This window comes from Thamnophis sirtalis, unplaced genomic scaffold, assembly GCF_051295495.1.
Source record: "Thamnophis sirtalis isolate CommonGarterSnake01/CBP01778 unplaced genomic scaffold, rThaSir2_p1.2 scaffold_2, whole genome shotgun sequence".
NCBI classification, from domain to species: Eukaryota; Metazoa; Chordata; class Lepidosauria; order Squamata; family Natricidae; genus Thamnophis; species Thamnophis sirtalis.
Window position 1 is genome coordinate 712,316 of NW_028261382.1, and position 25,777 is coordinate 738,092.

The 25,777-nt window shown below is 54.9% G+C and overlaps 1 protein-coding gene across 1 annotated transcript in view; it reads right to left on the bottom strand.

The window, feature by feature from the left end:
• Nucleotides 1-8,938: 8,938 nt before the first annotated feature.
• TLN2 (talin 2) overlaps nt 8,939-25,777 on the bottom strand; it is a 46,631-nt gene continuing 29,792 nt past the window's right edge. Inside the window, exons 36-56 of the mRNA XM_087703954.1 lie at nt 25,504-25,685; nt 25,124-25,256; nt 24,010-24,111; nt 23,601-23,771; nt 21,222-21,368; nt 20,137-20,238; nt 19,689-19,808; nt 18,936-19,082; nt 18,682-18,848; nt 17,696-17,879; nt 16,293-16,418; nt 15,537-15,653; nt 14,951-15,136; nt 13,609-13,716; nt 13,272-13,377; nt 12,000-12,124; nt 10,716-10,841; nt 10,066-10,128; nt 9,662-9,844; nt 9,392-9,517; nt 8,939-9,121 (exon numbers count right to left, since the gene is read on the bottom strand). Coding sequence (XP_087560080.1) covers nt 8,993-9,121; nt 9,392-9,517; nt 9,662-9,844; nt 10,066-10,128; nt 10,716-10,841; nt 12,000-12,124; nt 13,272-13,377; nt 13,609-13,716; nt 14,951-15,136; nt 15,537-15,653; nt 16,293-16,418; nt 17,696-17,879; nt 18,682-18,848; nt 18,936-19,082; nt 19,689-19,808; nt 20,137-20,238; nt 21,222-21,368; nt 23,601-23,771; nt 24,010-24,111; nt 25,124-25,256; nt 25,504-25,685 — 2,850 coding nt within the window. The 3' untranslated portion in view covers nt 8,939-8,992. The remainder of the gene's footprint in view (nt 9,122-9,391; nt 9,518-9,661; nt 9,845-10,065; nt 10,129-10,715; nt 10,842-11,999; nt 12,125-13,271; nt 13,378-13,608; nt 13,717-14,950; nt 15,137-15,536; nt 15,654-16,292; nt 16,419-17,695; nt 17,880-18,681; nt 18,849-18,935; nt 19,083-19,688; nt 19,809-20,136; nt 20,239-21,221; nt 21,369-23,600; nt 23,772-24,009; nt 24,112-25,123; nt 25,257-25,503; nt 25,686-25,777) is intronic.

Sequence of the window (25,777 nt, forward strand, 5' to 3'; positions counted from 1 at the left end):
CTAAGAGCCGAGGTGGCGCTGTGGTTAAAGTGCAGTACTGCAGGCCACTTCAGCTGACTGCTATCTGCAGTTCAGCGGTTCTAATCTCACTGGCTCAGGGTTGACTCAGCCTTCCATCCTTCCGAGGTGGGTGAAATGAGGACCCGGATTGTTGTTGGGGGCAATATGCTGACTCTGTAAACCGCTTAGAGAGGGCTGAAAGCCCCATGAAGCGGTATATAAGTCTAACTGCTATTGCTATTGCTATTTCCAGGCAAGTGTCAGCATCACTCCATTACATAATTAGGAAAGAAAGACTAAGAGACTCCATGGGAAGGAAATCCAAAGTACTTTTACTAATTATAAATGGTAAGCACGCAGTTGCGAAGCAAAGTCTGCTTAATTAGGCGCGAAAGCAATTGATATATAGAATAGCCCATTCCCCACCCCTTAGGATCATAGCTCCAGGCCAATCATAAGTCCTTCAAGTGTCAGGTGTGAGATAACTTCAAAAAGACAGGCCGAAGATGGAATGTCGAGGCCGTTGATGCAGGCAGGAAACACACACGCATGCGCAATCCCAACGTCTGGTACATCCTAGAACATTCCTCCAGCACATCAATTAACCCCTCCCAAATACCAGCCCCCCCCTCCCCGTTTCATGGCAGCTGAAACAACAGCAAGGCAGAAGCTGACAGCAAGCCTGCTTTGCTAGAGAAGGTTTAACCACATCAGTTTGACCAAACACCAAGGAGCCAAAGCTGGGATACAGGTTGGTGAGGCTGGGACCCAACAGGTAAGACCTGAGATGAGCCGGCGGTGGACAACACTCCCCGTTGCTTCTCTTCCCCACCTGGGACTCACAGTTAGGAGGAGAAACGTCCTAACTCTCTTCCTAACAGTGAGGACAATTGCCCAGAGGAACAGAAATTGCCTCCAGACGAAGTGGGTGTTCCATCATTGGAGGTTTTCAAGAAGAGACTGGACAGCTGCTTGTCTGAAATGGTCTAGGGTCTCCTTCTTGAGCCGGGGGATGGACTAGAAGACCTCCAAGGTCCCTTCCAGCTCTCTTCTGATTGACTTCCACACTCTCTGCTCAGGGCTACAGGGGAGCGGATTCTCATCTCCTAGGAGCTCCTCTTCACCCCCTTGGCACATTCTCTACTTTTCACAACTCCTAAACAAATGTCCCCGTTTGCCTTTTATAGCTAAGGCTGTCCAGGCTGTTGGTGGAGGCTGGATTCAGCAGCGGCTCTGCAGGGGGAAGCAGGAGCTGAGCATTAGCCCACCTTGCCTCTTGCGGATGACCCACAGAAAGCAAGCCAACCCACAGCCACGATTTAGCCTGGGGTGCTGCGCAAACCCACTTGTGCAACCAAGTTAAGGCTCCACTTGCAATGCCAACCCAGAACCTTGGCTGTTTTGGATAAGTCCTTCTTTGCGTTGACTGTGGGGAAGCAGTCACTGAATACGGCCAAGGGAAGTTGGGTGGAAGCTGCGTCTTCCCGTCTCATGTCCGGGCTGAATTCACACATCGCGCTAAGCCAGGATTTGTCTTCTGAACCCGGGGCATTGAAGAAGCCTCATCATGCATCACCTGAAGCCATTATCCTTGGTTTATAAGCTATCATGGCAGCATCCACACCAAGGACTGAAGTCAAATAGCTGGTGTTCCTTTTTCCATCCAGGGAGAGAACCTCATGGAGGAGAAGGGAGCTCCTTCAGCCACGTGACCGTCTACAAAGGTTTACAACAGAGGACCCCCAGCCCATGTGGCAGGACTCTCTCCCCTCGGGGGGCGCTGAGGCTTCCCCAGAGCGCAAAAGGCAGAGCTCCCTCGGGGGGCTGCAGGAACCGGTTGGGCGGGGGACCCGCCTCCTGCTTCCTCCCTTCTGCTGAAGGCAGGAGGGGGGGTCTCCCTCTGCCCTTGGATGCCCACCTGAGAACCGAAGAAATCCCAACAAATTTCTCCAGTTGCTCAAAATGGATCAAGCCGAGTCCGGATTCCTTTCCCCGCCGTCATCACCTTGCCCTGCCTTTCCGGTGATCAAAACGGGGAAAAATGCAACCCCAGGGCCGAATCTTATGCGCTGAGCCAAGTTGCCTTATGTAACAGCTGCCCATGAGGTCATCCGTGGCTACCCCCACCCGCCCCCCTCCCAGGAGAGAAAAACCTGCAATTAACTGGATGACATCATCCTACCTCCGAAGCTGCCCTAGATCAGAGAGCTGGATGACATCAGCCGCCTCCGAAGCTGCCCTAGATCAGTGTTTCTCGACCTTAGCGACTTTAAGTCCTATGGACTTCAACTCCCAGAATTCCCCAGCCAGCTCTGCTGGCTGGGGGGTTCTGGGAGTTGAAGTCCACAGGACTTAAAGTCGCCAAGGTTGAGAAACACTGCCCTAGATGGACATCGCTGGGCACAGAGGCCGCAGCAGCAGGCAGGCCCTGGGGGGGGGGCAGCTGGGGGCTGGGAGGGGACCGGAAGTGTCCTTTCCTTGCCGGCCTTTATTTGGAGGGCAATTATTGTCCCCCAAGCTTGGAGTAAAGCTGCGGGAGATTGTTCCAGGCTTCAGGCAGTTCCGTGCAGGTGGAAAAGATGGGGTGGGGGGGACAGAAGGGGCTTTAATTCCCTCCCGGAGCCCCCATGGGGGAAGTTGAAGCCTTGGCTGGCTGGGGAATTCTGGGAGTTGACGTCCACAAGTCTTAAAAGTTCCCAAGTTTGGACACACCTGTTTTAGGCTAAAGGTTGCCAGGGAAAGAAGGGAGCGGGAAGGCAGCAGGAGGGGGTCCCTCTTTGTAATGGGGGGGGGAGCATGGAGGAAGGAAAGGCCGTCCTTGCAGCCGGAGGCCAAAACCATCCAAGAGTTTTCAATCTTTAATTTGAATTTTAAAAAATTAAATTACCTTCCAGCTCTGGTCCTGGGGGTTGGAGCCCTGGGGGTGGGGAGGGGGCTGTACTGGTAGTGGAGCTTCTCACGCGAAGGGCTGTGGCGGACTCTGGAGGCGGGCAGACGCGTTTCCAGATTGTGTGGTTTGGGAAGAAAGGCTGAAGCCCCTCTTTGCCCCCTTGGCGGAGATCAGCTCTGGGACTTCCATGATTTGAGAAGGGCGACAGTGAATCACGCGACCCCTGGAAAATGTGCTCAGGCCTGCAGCCTTCTGCCCTTCCCGGCGCTTCAGCCAGCCGCTTGCTCCCTCGTGGGTGTGGGTGTGTGGGTGTTCCTGGGGGCACCTCCTGCGGGCATGGATGGAGAGGCGCCATGGTCTCCCCGCTACCCCTGTGCAGAAAGGAAGAGCTGGGATTCACTCTGCTCGGTCTTTCCATCCAGGGGTCTGAATCTGTCACCTCCCCTCAGATGCCCCCTTGAGGCTGTGGGGGGGTGAAGCAAGACCCTCAGGCTGAGCCCAGTGAGAGGAGAGGACCCCTCCCTCACTCCTGGACCTTCTCTGGGGAGGCAGGGGGAGGCTAGAGGAGCTCTAGGGCTCCTGGTGGGTCCCACAGCAACGGGAAGTTTTCCCCGGGCAGCCCTGCCCCTCCAGCCTCCTCCAAGGAGGCAACCAGGCTTGGCCACCAGTTTTGAGGCGATTCATCACCAGAAGAGGCCATAAAACTGGGCCAGGATGAAGTAGCTGCTAAAGCCACAGACTGGCCCTGCCTCCGAGGGAGAAGGGGGGAGGAAGGGACAATCTTGGAAGGGAGGAAGGGAGGATGGAAGGGAAGGAAGGAAGGAAGGGTGTAAGTGAGGGACTTCATGTCAATTTAGCTGCCTGGCCTCCCTCCCTCCCTCCCCATGTTAAAAACAGCCCTGCCCCAGCCTTTCTGAAACCCCCGCCTTCCCCTCCACCTCCGGAGGGGAGAGCAGCCCCTTTAACCAGCAGCCCCCCCCCCCGGAGGAGATTGAAAACAGGACGTCTGCCGTGGGCCCCTCTGGAATGTGGGCCTGAGGCGGAGAGCTCCCCCATCCGAGAGAGACGACGCACACGCAGGAGCAAAATACCCTAATATGGAGCTGATCACGCAGCCCCCCCTCCTTCCCCTCTCCTCTACCCCCTGGCAGTCTCTGCTCTGTGTCTTGGTGATGGGGGGGGGGCTTTGTACCCCTGGCCAAGCTGCCTTTGCATTCAGTAAATACAACCCCCCCCCCCAAGAGAGGCACCCAAGTGGGGAGGGGGGAGTTCCTGGAGGGTGGCAGTCGGAAAGGGCAATTCTGGGCATTGCCAACTCCTTGTCTACAGATGCCCAAGCCCAGGAGAGCTTGAGGAGGGGGCTCCGAGGGGCCTTTCCATCTTTTAAGAGAGAAGCCATATTCGGAAACTGAACTGAGAGATCCTGCCCCCCCCCCCCAACCACCGTCCTGGCTCAGACAGCTCTTCCAGGGGTTTATCCCAGCTTTTAGGAAGGAAGCAGATCCTGCCCTCTTTCTGCTCTGGGGGTGGGGGGGGAGCCAAGCCCTGGGGAGGGCTGCGCCCCACATCCTGGCCCTGAGGGGGCTTCCTAGCTGGCCTGCGAGATGCTGGACCAGGAGGACCCTGGCTGGCTCCAGAAAGCCATAATTCACTTTTATGTCAAGGGAGGAACCCAGGGGAAACCAAGCCTTTTCTGGCCCTCTGTGCGCTCTCCTCCGAGGGAAGCAGCTGATTTATGCGCACGGCGTGGGAGCATTTTCTACTCTCGATTCCAGAGGACAAAGAGGAGCGCTTGGACGGCCGGGGGTGGGGGGTGGGGGGCAGCCGGGACCTTTCCCTCCCCTGAAGATGCGAGTGGGCTCAAGCCACTTGCCTGGGGCAGCCCTCCCAGGCTTGCCCTCCCTCCCAACCTGCTCGGAGTACATATCCCATCATCCCCACCCCGCATTTGCTTCGGGAAGGCGTTAGTTGCACTAACTAACCCCTAATGCTAAACCTGGTGCCACGTGGAAGGGTTGCAACTCTAAGGCAGGGTTTCTCAACCTGGGTAATATGAGAGAGGTGGACTCCAACACCCAGCATCCCCAGCCAGCCGGAATCCACCCATCTGAAAGTGGCCTGGGTTGAGAAACACTCTTCCTCTACGCCAGGGACGGCAAACCTTTTCGGCCCCGAGTGAAACGGCCTGGAAAACACCCCCAAAATGGCCCACAAATGCCCCGAAAACGGCCCCAAGGACAGCCCACGAAGACCAACTGGTGAGTCCGCTCGTGCCCAGAGAAGGCTGTGTGTGCCACCCCTGGTCACCACAGCTCTAAGCCATAGCGGCTGGTTCAGCCATCAGGTCAGCCCAAGGCAAAGCAGGCCGGTCCTGCTCAGCCCACCCGGGGTCTCTCTGCCTTGGGCAGAACCAGCTGCTCCCCACAAAACACCCGCAACGCCCCACCCTTCAGAGGCCCTTTTGATCCGGCTCCCGTGATGCTTCCAGGATGGAGAACAAGCAGGACGACGGACATCTGCCTTCTGCCAGCACAGAAACAGCCCAAAGGCCCGAGAAGACTTTGGCCCTGAACCTGGGAAGGGAGGCAGGCAAATCTCTTGCGACTCCACCAGTGGGGAGAGGAAACGCCAGCCAAGCGATTCCCCCTTTCCCCTCTTTCAAAGCAGCCCAACCTGGAGCACCACAGATGGTGACAACTCGGCTCAGGAATGCCCCTCGGCCAGCCGCAAAAACGCCGAGCATTTCTGAATTCCTGAGCTTGGAAGACTGGCCGGCAACTGAGGCTGCTTAAGTTTTCCTGCACCAAATATGCTGGGAATGCGCGGTCTCGTTTTCAGCATATCCCTTTTTCCTCCTCCGAAGGGGCTTAAAAGAACAGATCAGACGGGCCACTCAGAATTTGGACCCTTCCCGAGAGCGTCTGCACCGGAGAGAAATTCCTTGTGTGTCCAACCACACTTGGCCAATAAAGAATTTTCTATTCTATTCTACTCTGCTTATCCCGCTTGGCTTTCTTTCCTCTTCCGCTGATTCAGAGTTTGAGACTGGAAACTCTTTGGGTCAAAGATTTGGCCTCTTCAGGGCATCATCAATGCTGCCGTGCAGAAGCAAACACGGGGCTCATGGGTGGCTCTTCTCCCTTGTCCACACCGCCTTCCTCCGCAGCTCTCTCTCTGCCCACGACATGCCGCATTTGCCTTCCTCCTAATAAAGGATCTGGGAATTGGCTTCAAAACCACCTAACCTTCAAGGGCAGCCCAAATTGGAACGCCCGGTAGTAGCCAAAAGGGGGAGCCGCTTTGACACAAATGAGCCTCTGACCAGGATCAGGGGTCACCGCTTCGCTCGGCACCATTACCCAAATGAACACAAATGCAACAAGTTTCAAGGTTCTCCACGAGGGGGACCCTCTCCTCCTCCTCCTCCTCCTCCTGTGTAAGATAAGTTCCTTGACCCAAGGATGCTCAACTGAACTGGGGTGCACAGCATTTTTGAAAAGAACCCCAAAGCAGATGCAACTGCTGGTGGGTTCATGATAGCAACGAAGGAAAAGGAGTGACTTGGTTCAAAATTTTATTTAGGGTAAATACAAAACAGCTTTGTGGGCCCGATAAAGAGCGAACATACAGTGTAACATCAAGAGAGAGAGAGAGAGCCATTCTGGACAGTGGCCATCTTCCTTTGGCTTTTTCTGCGGGGGGGAGCCCCTCTCCCAGAAGTCTGGGGGCCACGAAAGGAGCCTCGGCTGCATTCAGGTGTTCCAGGGCTGCAGAGCAACGCAGGGTGGGTTGATGGGAAGGATGATGGGCAAGTCCCCCACCCCTCTTGCTTCCAAGGGGGGCATTTTCACACTCCACCATGGCTGACCAGGTCTCTTCTTCAGGAAGCCAAGGGCCGAGCCCCAAGGTGGGATTTTAGTGGACAAGAGCAGGGGGGCTTCTCAGAGAACTCAGGGAGCGTTTCCTTCCTCAAAGGCCGTTTCCCTTTTTGACCGAAGTACCAGAGATTCAACCCATCCGCAATTTAAAGCGCTTGGCTCTTTCGCTGGAGGATTCCCAACATCGACGGCATCCAGAATGTGCCCCATCTGGAAATTCTCTCGCTTCCAGCCTTGCTTGGCCTGTCTTGCCTCTGGGCCCCGAGCCTCACGCCCCGTTTTCTGCACGTTTCCCTCAATGTCTCCACTGCACAAGGCCAGGGGGACGTGTAACTTTTACAAGGGGGGGGTGGGTGGGAAGTGGACGAAAGCTGGACACGAGAGAGATCTGTCCTTCAAACACTCTTGATGGAGAGAAGCTGCTTTCCCGAAACGACATGAGATTCTTTCAAAGGGTTTTCCATCCGGCGGTCCGTTTCCCGTGACCAGGTGGCATGATTGGGAGACGCCAATCACGGGGACCCTTATGAAACAAGGACATTCCTCCCTGCAGGAAGGGGGGGGGGTGTCTTGCAGGGCAGAAAGCGGGTGTGGCTACTTTGAGTTAGTTGGAGGCCAAACCTTCTATCCACACGGACCATAAACAGGCTGGAGGTCCACAAGCCGAGTTTATCCCGGCTTCTACTGCTTGGCATGCAGGTGCCTCCCACCCAAAAGACCCCCGGCTGAGAGTCTCCAGCACCCAGCCTGAGCATCTCGCCCACCCGCTCCGCCAGACTTTGCCCGAGTCCCATTTAGGGCCTCCCCATGACTGGAGCTGAAGCGGCTGGTTACCAGGTGAGCGAAGATGCTTAAGGAAGCTTCAAGGCATCCGGGATGGTTTGAGAAAGCTTCTCCCCCCCACCCCTAGCAGACAAATTGCAGCCCCTGTTCTGGACACCCTTTGGGTGACTTGAGGGGGCTCAGCCAGAAGGTATGAAGGACTTGCCCTCCTTCAGCCATGTTGCTGAATAAGAAGCTCGGCTAAGATTTTATGTCACATTAAAGCAGTGGTTCCCAAATTTGGCAACTTTAAGACTTGTGGACTTCAACTCCCAGAATTCTCCAGCCAGCTCTGCTGGCTGGAGAATTCTGGGAGTTGAAGTCCACAAGTCTTAAAGCTGCCAAGTTTGGGAACCACTGCATGAAAGGAAAAATAATTGCAGCATCTTTGAAACTGCCGCCTCTCCCTCAGAAGGACAGTTTTTTTGTCTCTCAAAAGCTTGAGTTGAGCGAGTGGTTCTCTCATCACCAACTGGAAAAATACAGTTCTGGCTTTATTGTTCAGGCCTTAAATATCTAGAGGTGGGTCTTTGCAATTCCTAATACCAGCCTCTGACTCCCTTAGCAAAACTTTGGGGGTGGGGGGGGGAAAGAGACCAATATGCACGTTACTAGTCCTCAGGGGTTCCTCCAGTTTGAACTCACAACCCAAGAGCAGCTTTAATGGACACAATGCGGTGCCGTCCCAGGCCCAGGTCCACCTCCTGGGCACCTCCATGTCCGCAGCGGTGAAATATCTAGATAGGGGCCGGGTCAGACACCCCACAAAATGAAGTCTCCACGAAAACGAGAGAGGAAAACGGTTGTGTTTAATGTTGAGAAGTTGTGTTTGGCTGCTCCAGAGGAAGACGGGCGGACGGGCGTCCCTCGGGAAGCAGGAGGACTCTAACCCTGGGTGGGGGTTCAGGAGGGGCCGCTGCCCACAACGTGCTGAATGGGGGGGCTTTTAGTGCAAAGGGCTCCTCCGTTCGTGAAACCGTCTCCCAACACTGGCAGAGCCCCCCCCCCCTGCCCCCAAACTCCAAGGGGGGGAGGGGGCTTTTCTCCGGGTCGAAGACGCCTCCGGCCTGCCTCCCCGCAGGAGCCCCAAGTCCTTCAGGCAGGTCGGAGAGGATAATAAATAGTTCGAGACTTCAGGATATGTTATAATACTGACTTGATCTCCCCCTTGTGAGAGGCAAGCTCTTTTTCTCCTGAGATGCAAGAAACGAAGGCCGGGGAATGGGGGTGGGGGGGCCACAGGGGTACCCTAACACTGTCCCACGGGGTGGGCTGGCCGAGAGGCTCTTCTCACACACCCCAGATTTCGGCAAGGGCTCGGCAGTGTCTCTTCGCGGAAAGGCCCCCTCCCCCCCACCCCGTGCTCAGCTCACTTTCTTCCCAGCGAGACCCCCGCGGGCGTTTAGCCCTCCTCTTCCCGCAGTTCGCTCGGGAGGAACTTGTACTGCTGCTGGCGGATCTGGGCCAGCTTTTTCCTGGCTTCCTCCAATTCCCGCTCCTTCTTCAGCATCTCCTCCTGGGCTGCGATGATCTGGGGAAGGGAGGCAAGGACGGTGCTACGGAAGTCCAAGGGGTGGAAAAACCCCGCTTAAGCTCCCTCCCCGCCCGAGAAGGAGCTCGACCGTGGAGGCGTGCAGGTCACGCGGTGTCTGAAAACCCTCTGAAACTGCCCTGTTGTCTCCCAGGCCCAGCTCCTGCCCAGGGCCCAGCCAGGCCGTCGTTCCTCCTACGGCCTCCACCCAGAAGAAATTGGGGAGGGGGGGGCGGCAGGGAAGCAGCTGCGTGGAGAGAGCAGGCTCACCTGCGCGATGCCCCCCACAAACTTGGTCTTCACCACCACGTCGTCGTCATCCGCCTTCCCAAAGGCCGCCTTCTGCGCTGCCCTCACCAGGTTGTCCGACGCCCGTTTCACGGCGTTGCCCGCCACCTGTGGACGGAGAGCAGACCCAGCACGGAAAGAGTGCTACACCCAGGTGGTGCGTAATCCTAACTGTGCGCAGTGTGCATCGGCCTGTGAGGAAAGGGCCCGATTCAAGTCTGCCCCCCCCCCCCCGTCCGTTCACCTGCTCACCTGCAGCCTCCTCATGGCCTCCGAGTCCTGGTCAGCCTTCACTTTGCAGGCCACCAGCAGCTGAGCCGTGGAGGCGGCCACTTGCTTGGCCGAGGAGATGAGCTTCTCCTCGCTGGCGTGGCCTTGGACGGAGGCGTTGGCTGCCTCGCAGAGGTTGCTGGTTGCAGCTGCCACCATCCGGGCCTGTGGGGGGCATGCGAATAGGGCAGGCCCCAGCTGAGCATGGAACTGGGCTGGCTCTCCCTCAGATCCGGTCACAGGAGGGCAGGCGCCCTCCCCGGAGCCTTTCCTCCACTCTTCCTGGGGGGGCTTTCTTTAATCTGGCAGGAGGGGAACCCCCCCCGCCCCCCCCAAGAAGACCCTCAAAGCTTCACACATGGACGGAGGTGTCAGAAGAGACTCACCGCAGAGATCAGCCCCTGGGACCACTGGCCATCATCGACGGCGTTGGCAGGAATGGCCCCCACCTGGAAGCCCAAATGGGAAAAGCCCTTCAAATGACTCCCAAGGGGGGCTTGTTGGGGGAATAAAACGGGAATCCCTTTTTGCTTCTGCTTTCAAAGCAGCCTTTCCCAAGCTGGGCTCCTTGAAGATGGGTGGAAGGCGACCGTTCCAGTGTTCCCCATTCTGGGAATTGAAGTCCACCCGTCTTCAAGGTGCCAAGCTTGAGAAGCTGCTCTAAGGAATCCTTCGTCTCCCAGAGAGGATCCAACGGGACACTTGGACCCCGCCCAACCGCAAGGAGAATGGCAGCCTCAAAGCCACCCCTGGCCTTCATTTCCTCTCCCTGGGTTTGCTCCGGGTTTGGCGTCACCGATCACTTGAAGCTGCAAATTCAGGTCAGCCTCGTGCAGGAAGCCATCCGGGCCACCCTGGGGATTTTATCCTTAGAGCTGGGAAAGGTTACCCTGTAGAGATCTATGTGGCCAGGACTCCTGGGGCAGAAAAGGGCTTGGTAGGAAATAGGGAAGGCTCAGAAGAAGGCGGGGCAGGCGTACAGAGAGGCTGAAGGGACTCGGGGGGCTTCCCAGGGGCGGGGGTCTCGGGCACCCACCTTGCCTTGGGCGACCAGCTCTCGCTGGGCAGCAGAGGCCGACTTGACCAGGGCGCTGGTGGCGGCAGCGATGGACTTGGCCGCTTCCAGAATCTGTTCTTCAAAGTCGAGGGTCTCGTCCGCCTGCTGCAATCAGAGAAGCAGCCCATCAGGCTGGCCCTCCCCACAAGTGACCGCCTGGCCGGGCTCTGCTGCTCTAAAACAACGCCCCCCCCCAGGTTAGATTTTGTGGCCATGCAGGTCATCCCTGCCCCCCCCCCCCCCATGCGGAGGTCCAGCCTCTTGGAAGGGGAGCAGAGCCAATAGATAAACATGAAATCAAGAGCCTGGCTGCATCTCTCTCTCTCTTTCTCCCCCCTGTGCAACCTTTATTCCCGTCTGGGAGAAAAGGGGAAAAAACCACCAGAAGAATCTGCCAAAAACCCCTCAGTGGAATCTGTTTATTGCCTCCTGCCGGGTCTTCTATGGAAAACAGCGCTCCTCCCGGAGACAAAGCCAGACACCGTAGGAATGTTTGATAGATAGTTGGGCTAAATTACAACCTAATATATCAAACATATCACACAGAGTCTCGCAGGGCAAAAAAGGCCCCTGGGTGGGGGGTCAAGCGGAGGAGGAGGAGGAGGAGGAGGAGAGGCCTGCTCAATGGGGGAAGCCCACCCTCCAGCCCAGGTTGCAAGAGAGGTCTCCTGCTGCCCCCAAGAGCTTCTCGGCTGGAAGCACACGGAAGGTTTTCTAGCCCACGTGATGAGCTGCAGGCAAGGAAGGATTTGCTCCCCTCCAGATTCTCTCTCTCGCTCTCTCTCTCTCTCTCAAGCGACTGGGAAGCGTCCGGAGCAACGCAGAGCACCGGCTTCCGTCTCAAGCTACCTCGGGAAAGTCCGACTGAAAGAGCCTCACAGGGTGACCCCCCCACGGGAGAGAACGGGAGCCCCACGTGTGTGGCCTTTCCTTACGTGGCCGGTCTCGGTGGCATTTCCCAGGTGGCATGGGGAGGCCTGAGATGGCAGCCACAGACAACGTCCTGCTGGAGTTTCCTCTTGTGGGGGCCAGGTGCCCCCCTCCCTCAGCCGAGCCTCTTCTTCAGCCCCGGCAGACAAGTTGGCACAGACCCGGCCAGGCCCCTTCTCTTTGGGGGTCCCTGATTTCTCAACCCCATTCGGCCCTCCAAGGGAGCCAACAGCGTCTCCCCAGCCCTCCAAGAGAGGGGAGCATCTGCTGGCGGGGGGGTTCTTCCACAGAAGAGGGTCTCCAGATTGCAGCCCCCCCCCGTGCCCTGCTCACCTTGGGTTTGGCTCTGGGCTTCAGCTGCTCCAGCTTCTTGGCAGCTGCTTCGATGGAAGCGGCAGCTCCGAGTAATTCTGTCTCGGCGATCACGGTGGGGTCCTCGGGGTTGACCCATTCGGTCCCTGGGGATGGTAGACAGCAAGGCGGGTTATCCTAGTTTGCTTCACAACTAAACTAACCACCATCTGGTTTCCTCAGTTGGTGCAGCCCCTCACGTCTTCTCCTCTGTGCTCTGGTTTATTTCACCCGTTGTGTTCCTGGCACCTCTGGAGTTCTCTGGGCTGCCCACGTCTGCCCGTCGGCCTTTTGTAAGCGAAGCGTTTCACCTTGAAGAGATGCCACACCCGGCCACAAGGAGACACCGGAGAAGGTTGTGCCACAAAAGCAATGGCAGGAGACACCCTCCACTCAAACTCAACCCCTGGATGCCACCCCTTTGCCCCCAGCCCCAACCTGGCTCCTCGGGCTTCCCAACCGAGGGGCAACGGAGGTGGGAGGGACCAAGGCAACGAGACCAGCCAAGGGAACAGCCAGATGAAAGGCAGCTTAGCCCGTGGCAGGGTGGTGGGTGGGCAAGAAGCCCCGAAGAGACCCTCCCTAGTTTCCTGGGCTGTCAAGGAGAAGGGGGAAGAACCGGAGTGCCAGTTGGAAGATCCTGTTCCCGAAACCTTCCACCCAAGTAGTAGCATTCGCTCCCCTGGTGGGTTTCCTGTCTAGGCCAACAGAAACCCGCAGCCCTGGGATTTTCTGTCGGTCTCCTTCCAAAGGCCGAAGAGGCTTTACGCTGCTCAGCTTCTAAATCTAGATAAATGTAGGCACTTTCTAGGCCTACCTGAGGAGGAGAAGAGGACTATTCTTTTCCTCCATTTAGCTCGGCCAGGAGATCTCCAAGACCGCTGACTTCTATGCAAGGACCCCTGTTGGGGGGAGGTTTTCCCCATGTGTCTCCCCAGCCAGGAGGGGGATAAAGGCCAGGGGGGGGGGTCTCTGTGGGGCAGCGCCTTCCTTCCATCTCCACAGGAGGCCAACGTGGTTCCAGCCCTCCTGAGTTTCGAACGGTGCCACTGATTTGATTCTACTGTGGATAACTCGACACGCGTTTAATTCTGGCCTCCACTTTCATGCCGTTTTCAAACACTGAAGACTGAGTGGGGAGCCCCCCTGGGACAGTCCCGCGACTGCTGAAGCAGAGCCCCTTCCTCAAGCGCGCAGCGTTCTTTGCGTGGCTCTCCGTCTCCCAGCGTGGTTCCCGCCGGGGAGAAGACGTACCTTTCATGGCTTCGGCCGACTGTATGAGTTCCGTCACGGCCCCCGCGACCCCCTTGGACAAGGCAGTCAGAGGGTGCTTCAGCTCGGCACTGGGCTTCTGGAGGATCTGTTGAAGGGGAGGGAGGAGGAGGAGGGGGTCACAAAAGGGGGTGTCCGCAGCATCTCCCTCTTTTTCCCCAAAGTCCCCCTTCCCTTCATCTGGCCTGGCCAAAACCGGGCATCGGGCAGCCAGCACAAAATGCCCCCTGATGCCAACGCAGAGCAGCGATCCTTGTCAGGAAGGGGCAAAGGAGGGGGCAAAGGAGGGGGGCAGAGGGGGGGGCAAAGCTCTCTTTACCATCAGGACGTGTTCCAGGAGCTGCAAGTAAGCCAAGGTGCACTCCGTCCCATAATGCAGCGCCCTCAGCCGCACCTCTTCGCTGACATCCGGGTGATAGGAGGCTTGCTGTGGGGCAGAACACGGAGACCTTCAGGGGGAGCCAAAGCTCCTGGGAGAGCGGGGGGGGGGTGAGCCACGCGAAAAGGCGCCCGCCCAGGTTGGGTCTTGGCGCAGCCTTTGGAGCTCAGATGCAGTCGATGCATCGCCCCTCCGGCTCAACTGATTGGGGGGGGGGGAGCTTTCCCAATCCTGCATACTCCCCAAGAAATGAGCATTCCCCTTTCAGCCCCCTCCCTCCCCTTCTCGAGGCATTTCCGCTCCCAGCTGCCAAGGAGCTGCATTTTGTCCTGCCGGAGGCTCCTTTGCTGCAAGCAGCTTTGAGAACCGAACCCGAAATGCGTTGGGCTTCTGAGACACCAAAGGAGCTGAGAAGATTAACCATGTGCCCAATTCCCCCCCAGGGGGAGACCCCAAACCCTCAGGCGGCAGAGATGCTCTGGGCACGTGGGCTGCAGGAGGAGAACCCCCCCCACCCTCCATCCCCGGGGACAAAGCTTGACCAGAAGTGGCAGTTCAGCCTGTGAGTTTTGACCTGCGCTCACACTCTCCGTCTCTTGGCCAGGATGGGATACAGGCCTTCCCAGGGCTGGGGATGCTTCCAAGTGTGTGTGTGTGGGTGTCTTTCACCCCCCCCCCCATTCCACAAGTCCTCAAACAAAACTCCTTTGGTCCTTGGGATGCCCCCGGAATCAGTTGCTGGGGCTCTGCAGCTCCAAGCAATGAGCAAGTCTATTCATCTCACAATTACACTCAAGCACAGACACACAGGCACGCACTTACACACACACACACACACACACACACACACACACACACACACACACACACACACACGGAGCCTCTGAATCAATGTGCAGCCCTGTTGGCTCCCGAAATAATCCTTATTTAGTTCTCGAAACCCTTCGCACATTTCTTTGCTGCCATCGCTTAAACTCCAGAAGTTGAGTCCAGTCGGGTATGGAGCAACATACACACACACACCCCCAGCTTCTGCCGTGCCCCGAACTGGGGGTTGGAGGGAGGCAGACTCCTCCGCCCATCCACAGCCCCAAAGAGGCCAGTCTCTGGGAACGGATCCAGCCCCTTTGAGAAGCCACCCATGCTCGTTTCAAAAGAAAACCACTCGAGGGGGGGAAGAAGGCAAACCGACTCACAAACCCTTTTCACGTGCAGATCCGCCCTTTGAGAAAAGAGTTCCTGGAAGTCAGCCCAACCGTGAGAACCGAACCAGGAAGTTTACCTTGCAGGCAGCCAGCATGTCGGCCACGGCTTTGCGGCTGAGGTTGGCCGTGGCGATCACGTCCTCTTGCCGGCAGGAATTCCCGGCTGCCACGGCTTTGGCCGTTGCCATGGTGATGCCTTTCGTCATCCGGATGGATTCTTCGGGGGAGCCGGTCTTCTCGGGAACATCCCTGGACTGGAACACCTGGAGGGAGGGGAGGGGAGGGGAGGGAGGGAGGGAGGTCAGGGATGATGCTGTGGAAACCTCAGGAAGGAGCCGGGGAGGGGGGAGGGGAGGCTGAATGCAAAAGGGGCCAAGGGAGGTCCTGGTGCAAGGACCACAGTGCCCATCCCCATTGAAGAAAGGCTGCCAGGGGAGAACCGAGACCCTTCCTCTACAAGGGCAGCAATGCTGAGGCTCCCCCAAGGCCGTGAGCAAGAAGCCGCGGCAATGGCGGGATCGGGTGTCCACGTTGCTTTGCTCCCCAACCTTGAAGGGAAGCTCAGAAACCGATGCTCAGCTGGAAAGCAGAGCCCTCCCCACCCCCCCATCAATCTCCCTTTTGCAGCGTTGAACGGGGAGGGGTCCTGGGCGGTGGGACTACCGTGAGCTCCTGCTTGATGCACTCTATGGTGGCCTCCAGCGCCCTCGTTCCGCGGGTGGCCTCGTCCTCCACCGCCTTCACCGTCTTCAAGAGGGAGGTGACGTTGGTCACCATCACCTGGGAGGAAGGAAGGAAGGAAGGAAGGAAGGAAGGAAGGAAGGAAGGAAGGAAGGGAGGGAGGGAGGAGTTGCAGCAGCGTCTCCCTGGCCGCCAAGGAAGGCAGGGCCTATCCTTCCCGGGTGCAGAGCTTCAGCCGCAGGATTTGGGCAACCGTGTGGGGAATCCAGCCCCACTGCGGAGGAGGGAGGGATGGCCGATGGAGAAAACAGCCAACAGGGAATCTCTCTCGTGACCAACATTTGGACCCTCAACAACAGGGATCTCTTGAGCCAACATCACTCTTGGGGGGGGCTGCAAGAGGAGACCCCGGCTGGTCGCGGGTGGGAGAAATGAGCAGCATTAACCATTATATTAAAAGCCTTGGGATAAAACGTGTTACAGGTCTTATGTCCTCAGGAGCTTAAGAAAGAACGAAGCCTGAACAGAAGTGCGCGCTTCCCTCAGACGGAGCGTCAAAAGCCCAATTCTCCCCCCGGGAGGAAAGGCAGCTCCAGGGGTGAGAAAGGCCACCACATGCGCCTGAAACACTTGCCGGCCGTTATTTCCCGGTTGCGGGACTTTGGGAGAAGGCCAGGGGGCCCGTGTGGTGGGCAACCTGCCTGAGACCTGACAAGGAAAGCCAATCCTTTCCCGTACCTTGGCAGCCCCCTTCAGCTGGTACATGGACGGGTCGTCGGCTGGCTTGCTGGCGGCTCCTTTGGTGGCACCGATGAGGTCAGACAAGGCCTTCGCCACATCCTTAATGGCATTGATGAGCACAACCTGCCAAAAACAGGGCCTGTTAGCGGCTCTGGGTCTTCTCCACGCTTTCTGGCCTTCCGTGGGAAGATAGGTCAGCTTATGAGGGCCAACTCGCATTAGAGAGCAGGTGGAGGTCATTTCCACAGCCAGAACTTCAGTGAGACGGGCAGCTACATAAATCTGATAAAAGTTTGCTTGCTTGTTTTGTTTATTGAATTTATATTGCTGCCTCTTTGCACATGGAGATTCAAGGCAGCTGACAGAAGATAAAAACCTCATTTAAAACAAGAAAACTAATAAAAAAGAATCAAATAAATTATGTATGTATGTATGTATGTATGTATGTATGTATGTATGTATGTACGTACGTACGTACGTACGTATGTATTTAGGGTCACAACCCCTGGTATGCCCAAATATGGGAGGAAGCCTACTGTTTCCTTTCTCTGTCTATCGGCTCGTCACAAGAGACCATCCAGACAGAAACCCAATATTTTTACTGTTGCCTTTGTTACATTTGTCTTGTATTTGTGCTGATAAAGTCTCCCTTTATTTATCAGCACAAATACAACACACACACACACACACACACACATATTTTAGATTTTTATAACCCCTGGTAAGCCCCAATTATGGGAGGAAGCTAACTGCTTCCATCATCTGTCAATCGGCTCGTCACAAGAGTCCATCACGACAGAAACCCAATATTTTTACTGTTGCCTTTGTTATATTTGTGTTTTTTTATTTGTGCTGATAAATAAATAAAGGGAGACTAGTATAGATCTATTTCAAGCTATTTAGCTCTCATCAGCTAGCCATACCCTTACTGGGATTCGAACCTGTGCTGTATTGGTTAAGACATCTGCCTAAGATGCAATACAGCACAGGTTCGAATCCCAGTAAGGGTATGGCTAGCTGATGAGAGCTAAATAGCTTGAAATAGATCTATACTAGTCTCCCTTTATTTATTTATCAGCACAAATACAACATATACATACATACATACATACATACATACATACATACATACATACAACTCTAAATACACACACACACACACACACACACACACACACACACACACACACACAAAACCAATACTAGCTACTTGCAGGCTCCCAGACTTCCTGGCCCGATCTCTGGACTCCTGCCCTGGCACAGAGGACCTCTCTCTGTTCACGCAGCTGGGCTTCAGAAGCCCAAAGGAAGCCCAGAGGTTCTGGGCGATTTGGGGGTGACCCAACCCCCCCTTCCAATCCTAGGATGGGGTCTATCCCATCAGGCCCCTCCATACACACCTGCGTTTCGGGGTCATCTGAGCCCAGGCTGGCTGCTCCCAGCTTCACCACCTCTGCCAGCTGGGTGATGGTGCTGGCCGAAGACTGGGCCGCTTGGGCCAACCTCTCCTGGCTGGAGGCGGCTCCGGAGACCAGCAGCTTGGTGTCCTCCACCAAAGCCTTTGCCGTCTTCAGGATGTTTTCCCTGGGAAAAGGAAGAGGGTGGAAGGCGGTGGGGTGAGCAGGAGCAGGGCACGACTTCCTTGGCATCAAGGGGGGCAAAGAAGTGGGAGCCGCCTATGCCGATTTTGTGAGGGCATTTCCGACTGATTGCCTCGCGCATCTGAATCCTCCTTTTGCATTCTACCCCCCCCCCTTTAGCTTTAATCACATTGGGTGGCTGATATGAACTTTAAAAACAGACCAATTATTCTGATTTATGCTCAGCTACAATCAGAATTTCCAAAAACTGTTACCCTAATTAACTTTGAAATTAGTTCTGAAGGGTGGAGGCAGGTCCACATCTTATTTCTTAGCTCCAGGTGCAAAGTTCTGGGTTCTGGGATAGTTTTGTCTTTCTTAAGATTTATCTTTACGGACAAAGAATTTATCTTTACCGAGTTGCCTGCTGTTTAAAGGCGAAGGCGGGGAAGGGGAATCTCATTGCTACTACTATTAAACCAACAACCGAGTTCACTTTCTTCATGATTTAGATTTAGATTTAGATTTAGTTTATTTGTATGCCGCCTTTCTCCGGGAGGGACTCAGGGCGGCGAACAACTCAAAAGGGGAAAAGGGGATACAAACACAATACATGTAATTAAAATACACAAGAGTCATACAGCCATACAAGTCGAGAGGGGAGGGGAACTCATCAATCCCAGGCCTGCCGGCACAGCCAGGTTTCTTCATGAACCTCCACATTGTCGCTTCTTTCCAAACCCCCAAACAATTTCAGAGTAAACCTACTCCCAACCCCCCCTCCCTCTCTACGTACTCAGCCTCACCTGTGATCGGCAAAGGATTCGTTGTTTTCAGCATTCAGCGTCCCAGCCGCAGCAAACAAGATGGTGGTATCCAGGTCAGCGATGATGCCGGAGACGGCGCTGGCAGCGGTGATGCATGCCTGGGTGCCCTTGTTCCCCGCCTGGAGAGCCGACAGCACCAGGGACACCTGTCCAAGAGAAGGGACCAAGGTGGGTGCAGGGATGGCCCATCGAAGGGAGGGAGGGAGGGAGGGAAGGGCGGGAGAGGCACCCACCTTTTCACTGACCGCCCGGGTGCATTCGATCAACTCCCGCTTCGTGTAGGCGTCGGTTGGACATATCTGCAGAGCCCCAGCTTTCTGCACCAGGAAGATGCAGCTGTGTCCAAGTTCTTGAACCCGGGTTCTGATCTGGAAGCCTATCTGTGGAGCCCAAAGGTGGCAGAAGGAAGAACAGCCGGTGAAAAGGCTCGTACTGTGGGTCTCCTTCCGAGCAGAGAGGGAGGGAAGGCGGCTGAAGGGCTGCAGAAAAAGCTAATCTGGAAGGCCCAGGCTGAGGATGGGCTTCCAGCTGCTACAGACAAGCTTAAGGAATACTAGAAAACACCCCTCTGGTCTGTTTTAATTCAGAGCCAGCGTTATATTACTGTCTGTTATCACGATGTAGAATAAAAAGCAAATTAAAACCAGGACTAACAGCTTCTCTGAGCAACGGAGGGGAAGTAGACGAGAAGAAGGAAAAGCCCCATTAAAGGAAAGTTTTCTGTAATGGGTGAAAGGGAAAATTCCAAAGGTTTCTGATCCTTGTGTGGCTTCCTCAGTTTTCTCTTCCCCCCAAATTAGAAGGAAGCTTGGCTTTTATTCCGAAAGGGGGATTTTATTCTCTGCATTCTCTAGGGGGGGGATGCAGCACTTTCAACTGCTCCAGCCACCCCCTGATCTACGGTGGGTGTACTGTTTCCCACAACCCCACGGGGCCGGGGGCAGGGGGGCTGGTGTACTGAAGGGGAGGCAAAGGTGGTGGCAGACCTCCTCCGGTTCCGCAGTCGCCGCTGCCATCCGGCCCTGGGAAGCCAGGTGTCCGTAGTCAGTGGTCATCTGTGAGGCCAGTCCTCCCAGTTCCTCTGGATTGGTGACCGCCTTGGTCATCTGAAAGGGCGGAAAGAAGGATGCGCATCCTAGTTTTCCACGTTGCCTTGCAACACCAACCGGAAGACCCCATGGGAGCTCTGGAAGACCCCGCCTCCCAATTTTGCTATCTCCCCCCTGTCTTCCTGCTAGTCTCCTCCAGTATTTTGACCCGTTTTATGCAGGGATTCTCTTGCAGGTGGAAGGTTCGGTTCTGACTTGGTCCGAACTGTCCCTCCAGGTCCCTCTTTTGTCCCTTGCAGAAGGCCCCGTTTCTGGACACTGGCCAAAGGGACCGGTCTGCCTTCAAGGGAAAGCGAGGTCAGGGGGGCCCAGGTGCTTCCCTCACCATCTCTTGGGCTGTGACTGCGATGGCCCTGCAGAATTTGACAACGGTGGTCTGGTAGTCGACAAAGGATCCTTTGGGATCGGACAGGGTCCCTTCGTCCAGCTGCGTGGCAGAAAGGAGAGGGAAGGTTTTTTTAAAAGAGTTTTATTATTTTTTAGTTGCAAAAATAAAACATCCCATCTCTCCTTCCGCCGTGTGTCTTCTGAGCACAAACATCTCTGTGCCACATCTTTCACATTCATATTAACATGATTTCCCTAAGTGTAGAATTATTATATATTGAGCATTTAAAACTCTCCATTTTTCTTCTTAATGTTTTCTGGTAATATCATCACATCAACATTAAACATCATTATTCTCATCATACACGCACTAACAGTTTTCATTTTATTTAAGTGTATTTTCTACTTATTTTTTTAGCTTTCTTCATTTCCAAACCCCTTTTCTCTCTCTCTCCGACCATTGGTAAAATACTTGAGGGAAGATTCTCAGCAAGGAGGGGGAGGAGACCTCAATCTGGGGCACTCCAGAGCTGCTGGACTACACATCCCATAATTCGCAATCAGCCCAGCAACCAGTTTCAGGTGATGGGAGCTGAGGTACAAAACACCACTGCCCATCACTTAGAACAGTGGTCTCCAACCTTGGCAACTTTAAGACTTGTGGACTTCAACTCCCAGAGTTCCTCAGCCAGCTTTGCTGGCTGAGGAACTCTGGGAGTTGAAGTCCACAAGTCTTAAAGTTGCCAAGGTTGGAGACCACTGACTTAGAAGACCCAACTGAGAGAGACCGAGATGCAAGGAACCGTTGAAGCAACCCCCATCTTTTTGGGTAGAGCCACCCCAGTTGGAAGACTAATTTCCACCTGCCTGGGAGAAGGATGACAAGGCAAGGATGCATTTTCCCCCAAAGCCCCTTCCTCTATTTGAACAGGTAACATAATAATAGGGAAACTGCTGAGAAAAGATGGTTATTAGAACACTTGAAAAAGAAGCGAAGAAGTTGGATAGTTGTCAGCCTGGTCCGAGCCTCCTTGGATGCCCCTCAGGAGAAGCAGCCATGGATCCAGAAGGTCCTTCACCCACCTTACTCATAGCTTCAGCGATGGAATCCACCATGTTCCCCACCATGCCAACTTCACTGGCGGCCTCATTCAAGGTCACCATGATGTCGTCCACGGCTTCCTTCATGAGCTGGGCTGCTTCCAGGATGGCGTCGTGCGTGTGGGACGCCTGGGAGGGAGAACGGAGACCCGTCAGCCTTTCCTTCCTTTGCAACGCAGCCGGGAGCACAGAGCCCCCTCACGTCCTCCGGTGGGACAGACGTGGGACACCGACGGACCCCCGGGTTCCTCTAGAAGCAGCGCATGGAGGGTGCAAGGAAGAAGAAGAGGACTCCCTCTGGAGCAGAGGCTTCTAAGAACGGACCCAAGGGGAAGGACCTCTCCAGATTGCGGCCACTGCCACCCTCAAGGAGGGCAGGTACACGCTGAATTAAAAGCTTCCTGGTGTATCAAAGAAGAAACACCGCAGCTGTCCATAGAGGCCCCAGTATTTAGTCACAAGGTCTTAGAATCAGAAGGGGCCACCAAGATCATCCATCCTAAACATCTGCACAACGCAGGAATCCACATCGGGGGGATCCTAGCAGCAAGGGGAGGCCATCCCCTCTCTGTCTATCTATCATCTATCTATCATCTCTCTATTTATTTATCTATTTATTTATCTCTATTTTTCTATTTATCTCTGTCTATCTATCATCTCTATATCACCTATTTATTTATCTATTATCTATCTCAGTGTTTCCCAACCTTGACAACTTGAAGATGTCCGGACTTCAACTCCCAGAATTCCCCAGCCAGCATTCGCTGGCTGGGGAATTCTGGGAGTTGAAGTCCGGACATCTTCAAGTTGCCAAGGTTGGGAAACACTGATCGATCTATCTATCTATCTATCTATCTATCTATCTATCTATCTATCTATCTATCTATCTATCTATCTATCTATCTATCTATCTATCTATCTATCTATCTATCTCTGTCTATCATCTCTATCATCTATTTATCTATTTATTTATCTATTTATTTATTTACTCTATCTACCTATCATCTCTAGACAGACAGTCAAGCTCTTTGTGACGTTTGGAATTTCAACCCCCACAAACATTCAATTCCGAAGCAGTTCTTGAAAAGGTTTTCGATCCCCCACTTCCCAATATCCCATCCTCAAAAGTTTATTCTGAGCATCCTTTCTTTTTTTTATTTTTATTTTAAAGAAGCCGTTAGAAGACTTTCTGCCCGAGGGCCTGGCGGAAGGGCCCAATCAGACGGAGTTGATTACCGAATTGCTGTGTTTTTAATTAAAGGCCCTTGCCGGAGAGGCAGAGAAGGAATTCTCCACAGAGCTCATCATGCACCTCCCGGCGTCTGAAACGTGATTGCTCCCAAGGAGCGTATTTTTAGACTTGTAACACATGCAAATCATGTTTTCTTGCTGAAATTTCCTTCTGACAAATGGGAACTGTTTCGGGGAATAAACTGGCTCCGGGTGGCGGCCAGCCCCCTCCCCACTTGCCAAGTGAAACCTCCCGTTATCCTGAGTGAGCCCAGGGTGGCTGGGAATTTGGGGAGTGGGAGCCCCCCCCCCAAAAGAGCCAAGGTGGCGCAGTGGTTAAATGTAGCACTGCAGGCTACTGCTAGATCAGCAGGTCAGCGGTTCAAATCTCACCGGCTCAGGGTTGACTCAGCCTTCCATCCTTCCGAGGTGGGTGAAATGAGGACCCGGATTGTTGGGGGCAATATGCTGACTCTCTGTAAACCGCTTAGAGAGGGCTGAAAGGCCTATGAAGCGGTATATAAGTCTACTGCTATTGCTATTGCTATCTTCAGGTTGGCAAGGCTGAAAAATGACGGGCTCTCCGTTGCACACATCTGTGTGCAAGTGAAGAGTCGGTTGAGGATACTGTGCAAAGGAAGAAGAACACAGCTAGTCCTCGACTTACGACCATTTCAAGCATGATGGGCAGCTCTCATTACAGCCATAACCTAAGGACTACTAGTGAAAAAAAACCCACCCAGATTATCCTGAAGCTTGAAGTGTTTCTGTTTTAAAAACTTCCTGCAAACACAACAGCTGCTCGGAACTGATCTCTTTCATCTGCCCATTTGTTTTTAAAATGTCCGCAGTGCTTCTTCTTCTTCTAAGGAGCCACGTTCCAAAGCCAACCCCCCCCCCCCCGGCCGTCTCCAGAAGCCCCCCACTCTGAGGGGCTTCCACTGCGTTCCCCAAAGGAGGGTTGCAAGGCTTCATTGGCAGAGCCGAGAAGGATTCGCCTTTGACTGGGAATCTGCCACGGCCAAAGAGGCCACCTCAGGCCACTTCCCTGCTGGGACGGATCTGCCCCCCCTCCGGTACCTGCTCCATTCCCCAACCCCCCCCCCCCCCCCGCGCCACCGACAGATCTACCTTTGGGTTCCCCCCTCCTTCCTTGGCCGCGTAGAGCATCTGGAGGGCCGATTCCGCCAAGGTCTTGGTCTGATCCAGCAGGTTCATTTGCTGCTGGTGATTCATCAACTTGGAGACGACGCCAACGGCCGCCAGAACCAAAGGTTCAAAGTAGCTGGAGAGCTGCGTCACCTGAGGGGGCCAGGAGACCCTGGAGTCAGACACGCGAGGCTGCCCTTCCTAAGACGGGTGCAAGGATTCCACGCCCCCCCCCCCCCCTATGCTTTCCAACCTTGGTGATGTGAAGCCTGGGGAATCCTGGGAGTTGAAGTCCACCCACCTTAAAACTTGCCAAGGTTGAGATACTCTGCCATTTCTACAGCTCAGGGGTCCCCCGAGAACAGACCCCGGACCCCTCCGGAGCTCCTACCTTGTGTCCCAGCTGAGCAGCCTCCCCTCGGGCTGCCGTCGCAATGGGGTCGATGAGATGGCCAATTTCCTGGACAACGGAGGTCAGCTGCTCCTGCAAGGCCTGAGAGGGAGACCACAGCAACCGTCATCCTCTTCTCGTCACAAACCACGAGAAAGCTGGTAAAAACAGCCCCGCGGGTGAAGATTTTTTGGCTTCCTAGCTACTTCTTGGGCAGATCACCAAAAGGGGACCGACGTAATGTAAGTAGAAATGTAGTTAAAGCCCCTTTTCTTTTCTCTCTTTTTTCCATTGGTTTTTATTATTATAATTACTGCAAACATATTATTGTTATTAGCTTGTTAAGAATGTTAAAGATTTGTTATCGGTTTTTCTTTGGCTTTGCTATATTGGTAATTGTTACCCTGACGTGGCACTGTCTTTTCAATAATGTGTGTGTTTGTGTGTTTGTGTCTGTGTGTGTGTGTAAAACAAAAAGCAAAAGGTGAACCCCACAGCCGAGCCCTGAAGGAGCCTCTTTCCTCCATTTGCAATCCACCAACGTTTCTGTATCTCACCTGGGCCAGCTCTGCTCACCTGGAGGGAGTTTCTGGGGAAATTCTTCTGTACCTCTATACTAAGCATAGGTGGGGCCCAAGCCATGCGAGGAACCGGCCCCCTCAGCTGGAGGTGAGTGGTGGGCAAGCAAAACTGGGCAGGCAAGGGATCTAGGTTGTGTGCTCCCCCCTCTCCCCATTGGTCCCCTCCTCCCCAGTCCATGGGAAAATTGTCTTCCATGAAACAGGTCCCTGGTAGGGAAAAAGCAGGTTTCGAAGACTGAGGTTAAACTGGGTGGCCACGAGAGCAGCAGGAGGTGTGGCTTCCAAAGACTTCCTCAATCTCCAATAGGCAATCAGATTAGGTTAATACCCGATGGTTACTCCTCCCACACCTTCTCTTCGGAAACAGCTGGTTTCTACCACAGCGCTGCCTCCTCCTCCTCCTCCTCCTCCTCCTCCTCCCTTCAGTCAGTGGCTCTTCCGATTTGCACTTGAAGGGGAGATGATGCCCCCACCCACACTCACACCTGGTGGGGAATTAGTTTCCTCCGTGGAGGAGACCCGGTGTCCCTTACCTCCACAGAAATGTCATCCCTGGTGGCCAGGTTCTGACTCACGGCCGCGAGGGAGGCTTGCTCGATGTCTCTGATGCACTTGTTAATGCCGTCAATGGCGTGGTCGCACTCCCGCTGACCCGGAGCTTTGTCCCTGCAGAAAACAACAGAATCACTGAACTGGGCCTGCGGCTGGAAGACGCCCGGCGTGGGAACGGTCGCCTTCAGGACTTCGCCTTCTTGATTCCTCTCCTACCACCATGCCTGGCTTTCTGCTTTGCAGACCGAAGTGCCTTTCCACGCCCACTGGTGCCCCGGGGCCCCTCGGACACTTAGAGCAGCCGGGGCCGACACAGGACCAATCCTGCAGGAGGGAGAGGGAGGGAGGGAGGGAGCTCCACCTGATGGAAGTGATGAGGCTCTTGATGGACTCGGAGACCGTGTGCGAATGTCCAGCCAGGACAGACCAGGTGTTGGGGTCCTTGGGGTTGATGGCCAGGGAGCGAGCGGTTTTGATCAAGAAAGATGAACTCTCCAACATGGTCCGAGCCGAAGCCAGGATGGGCTCCTGCGCGCGAGAACCCTGGAAAGAGGCGGCCTGATGAGCAAGCTCCTTTCCCGGGGGGTGTTTAGGCTTGCAAAGGAGGCCTCTGCGTTCACGGCTGGGGTGGCAGA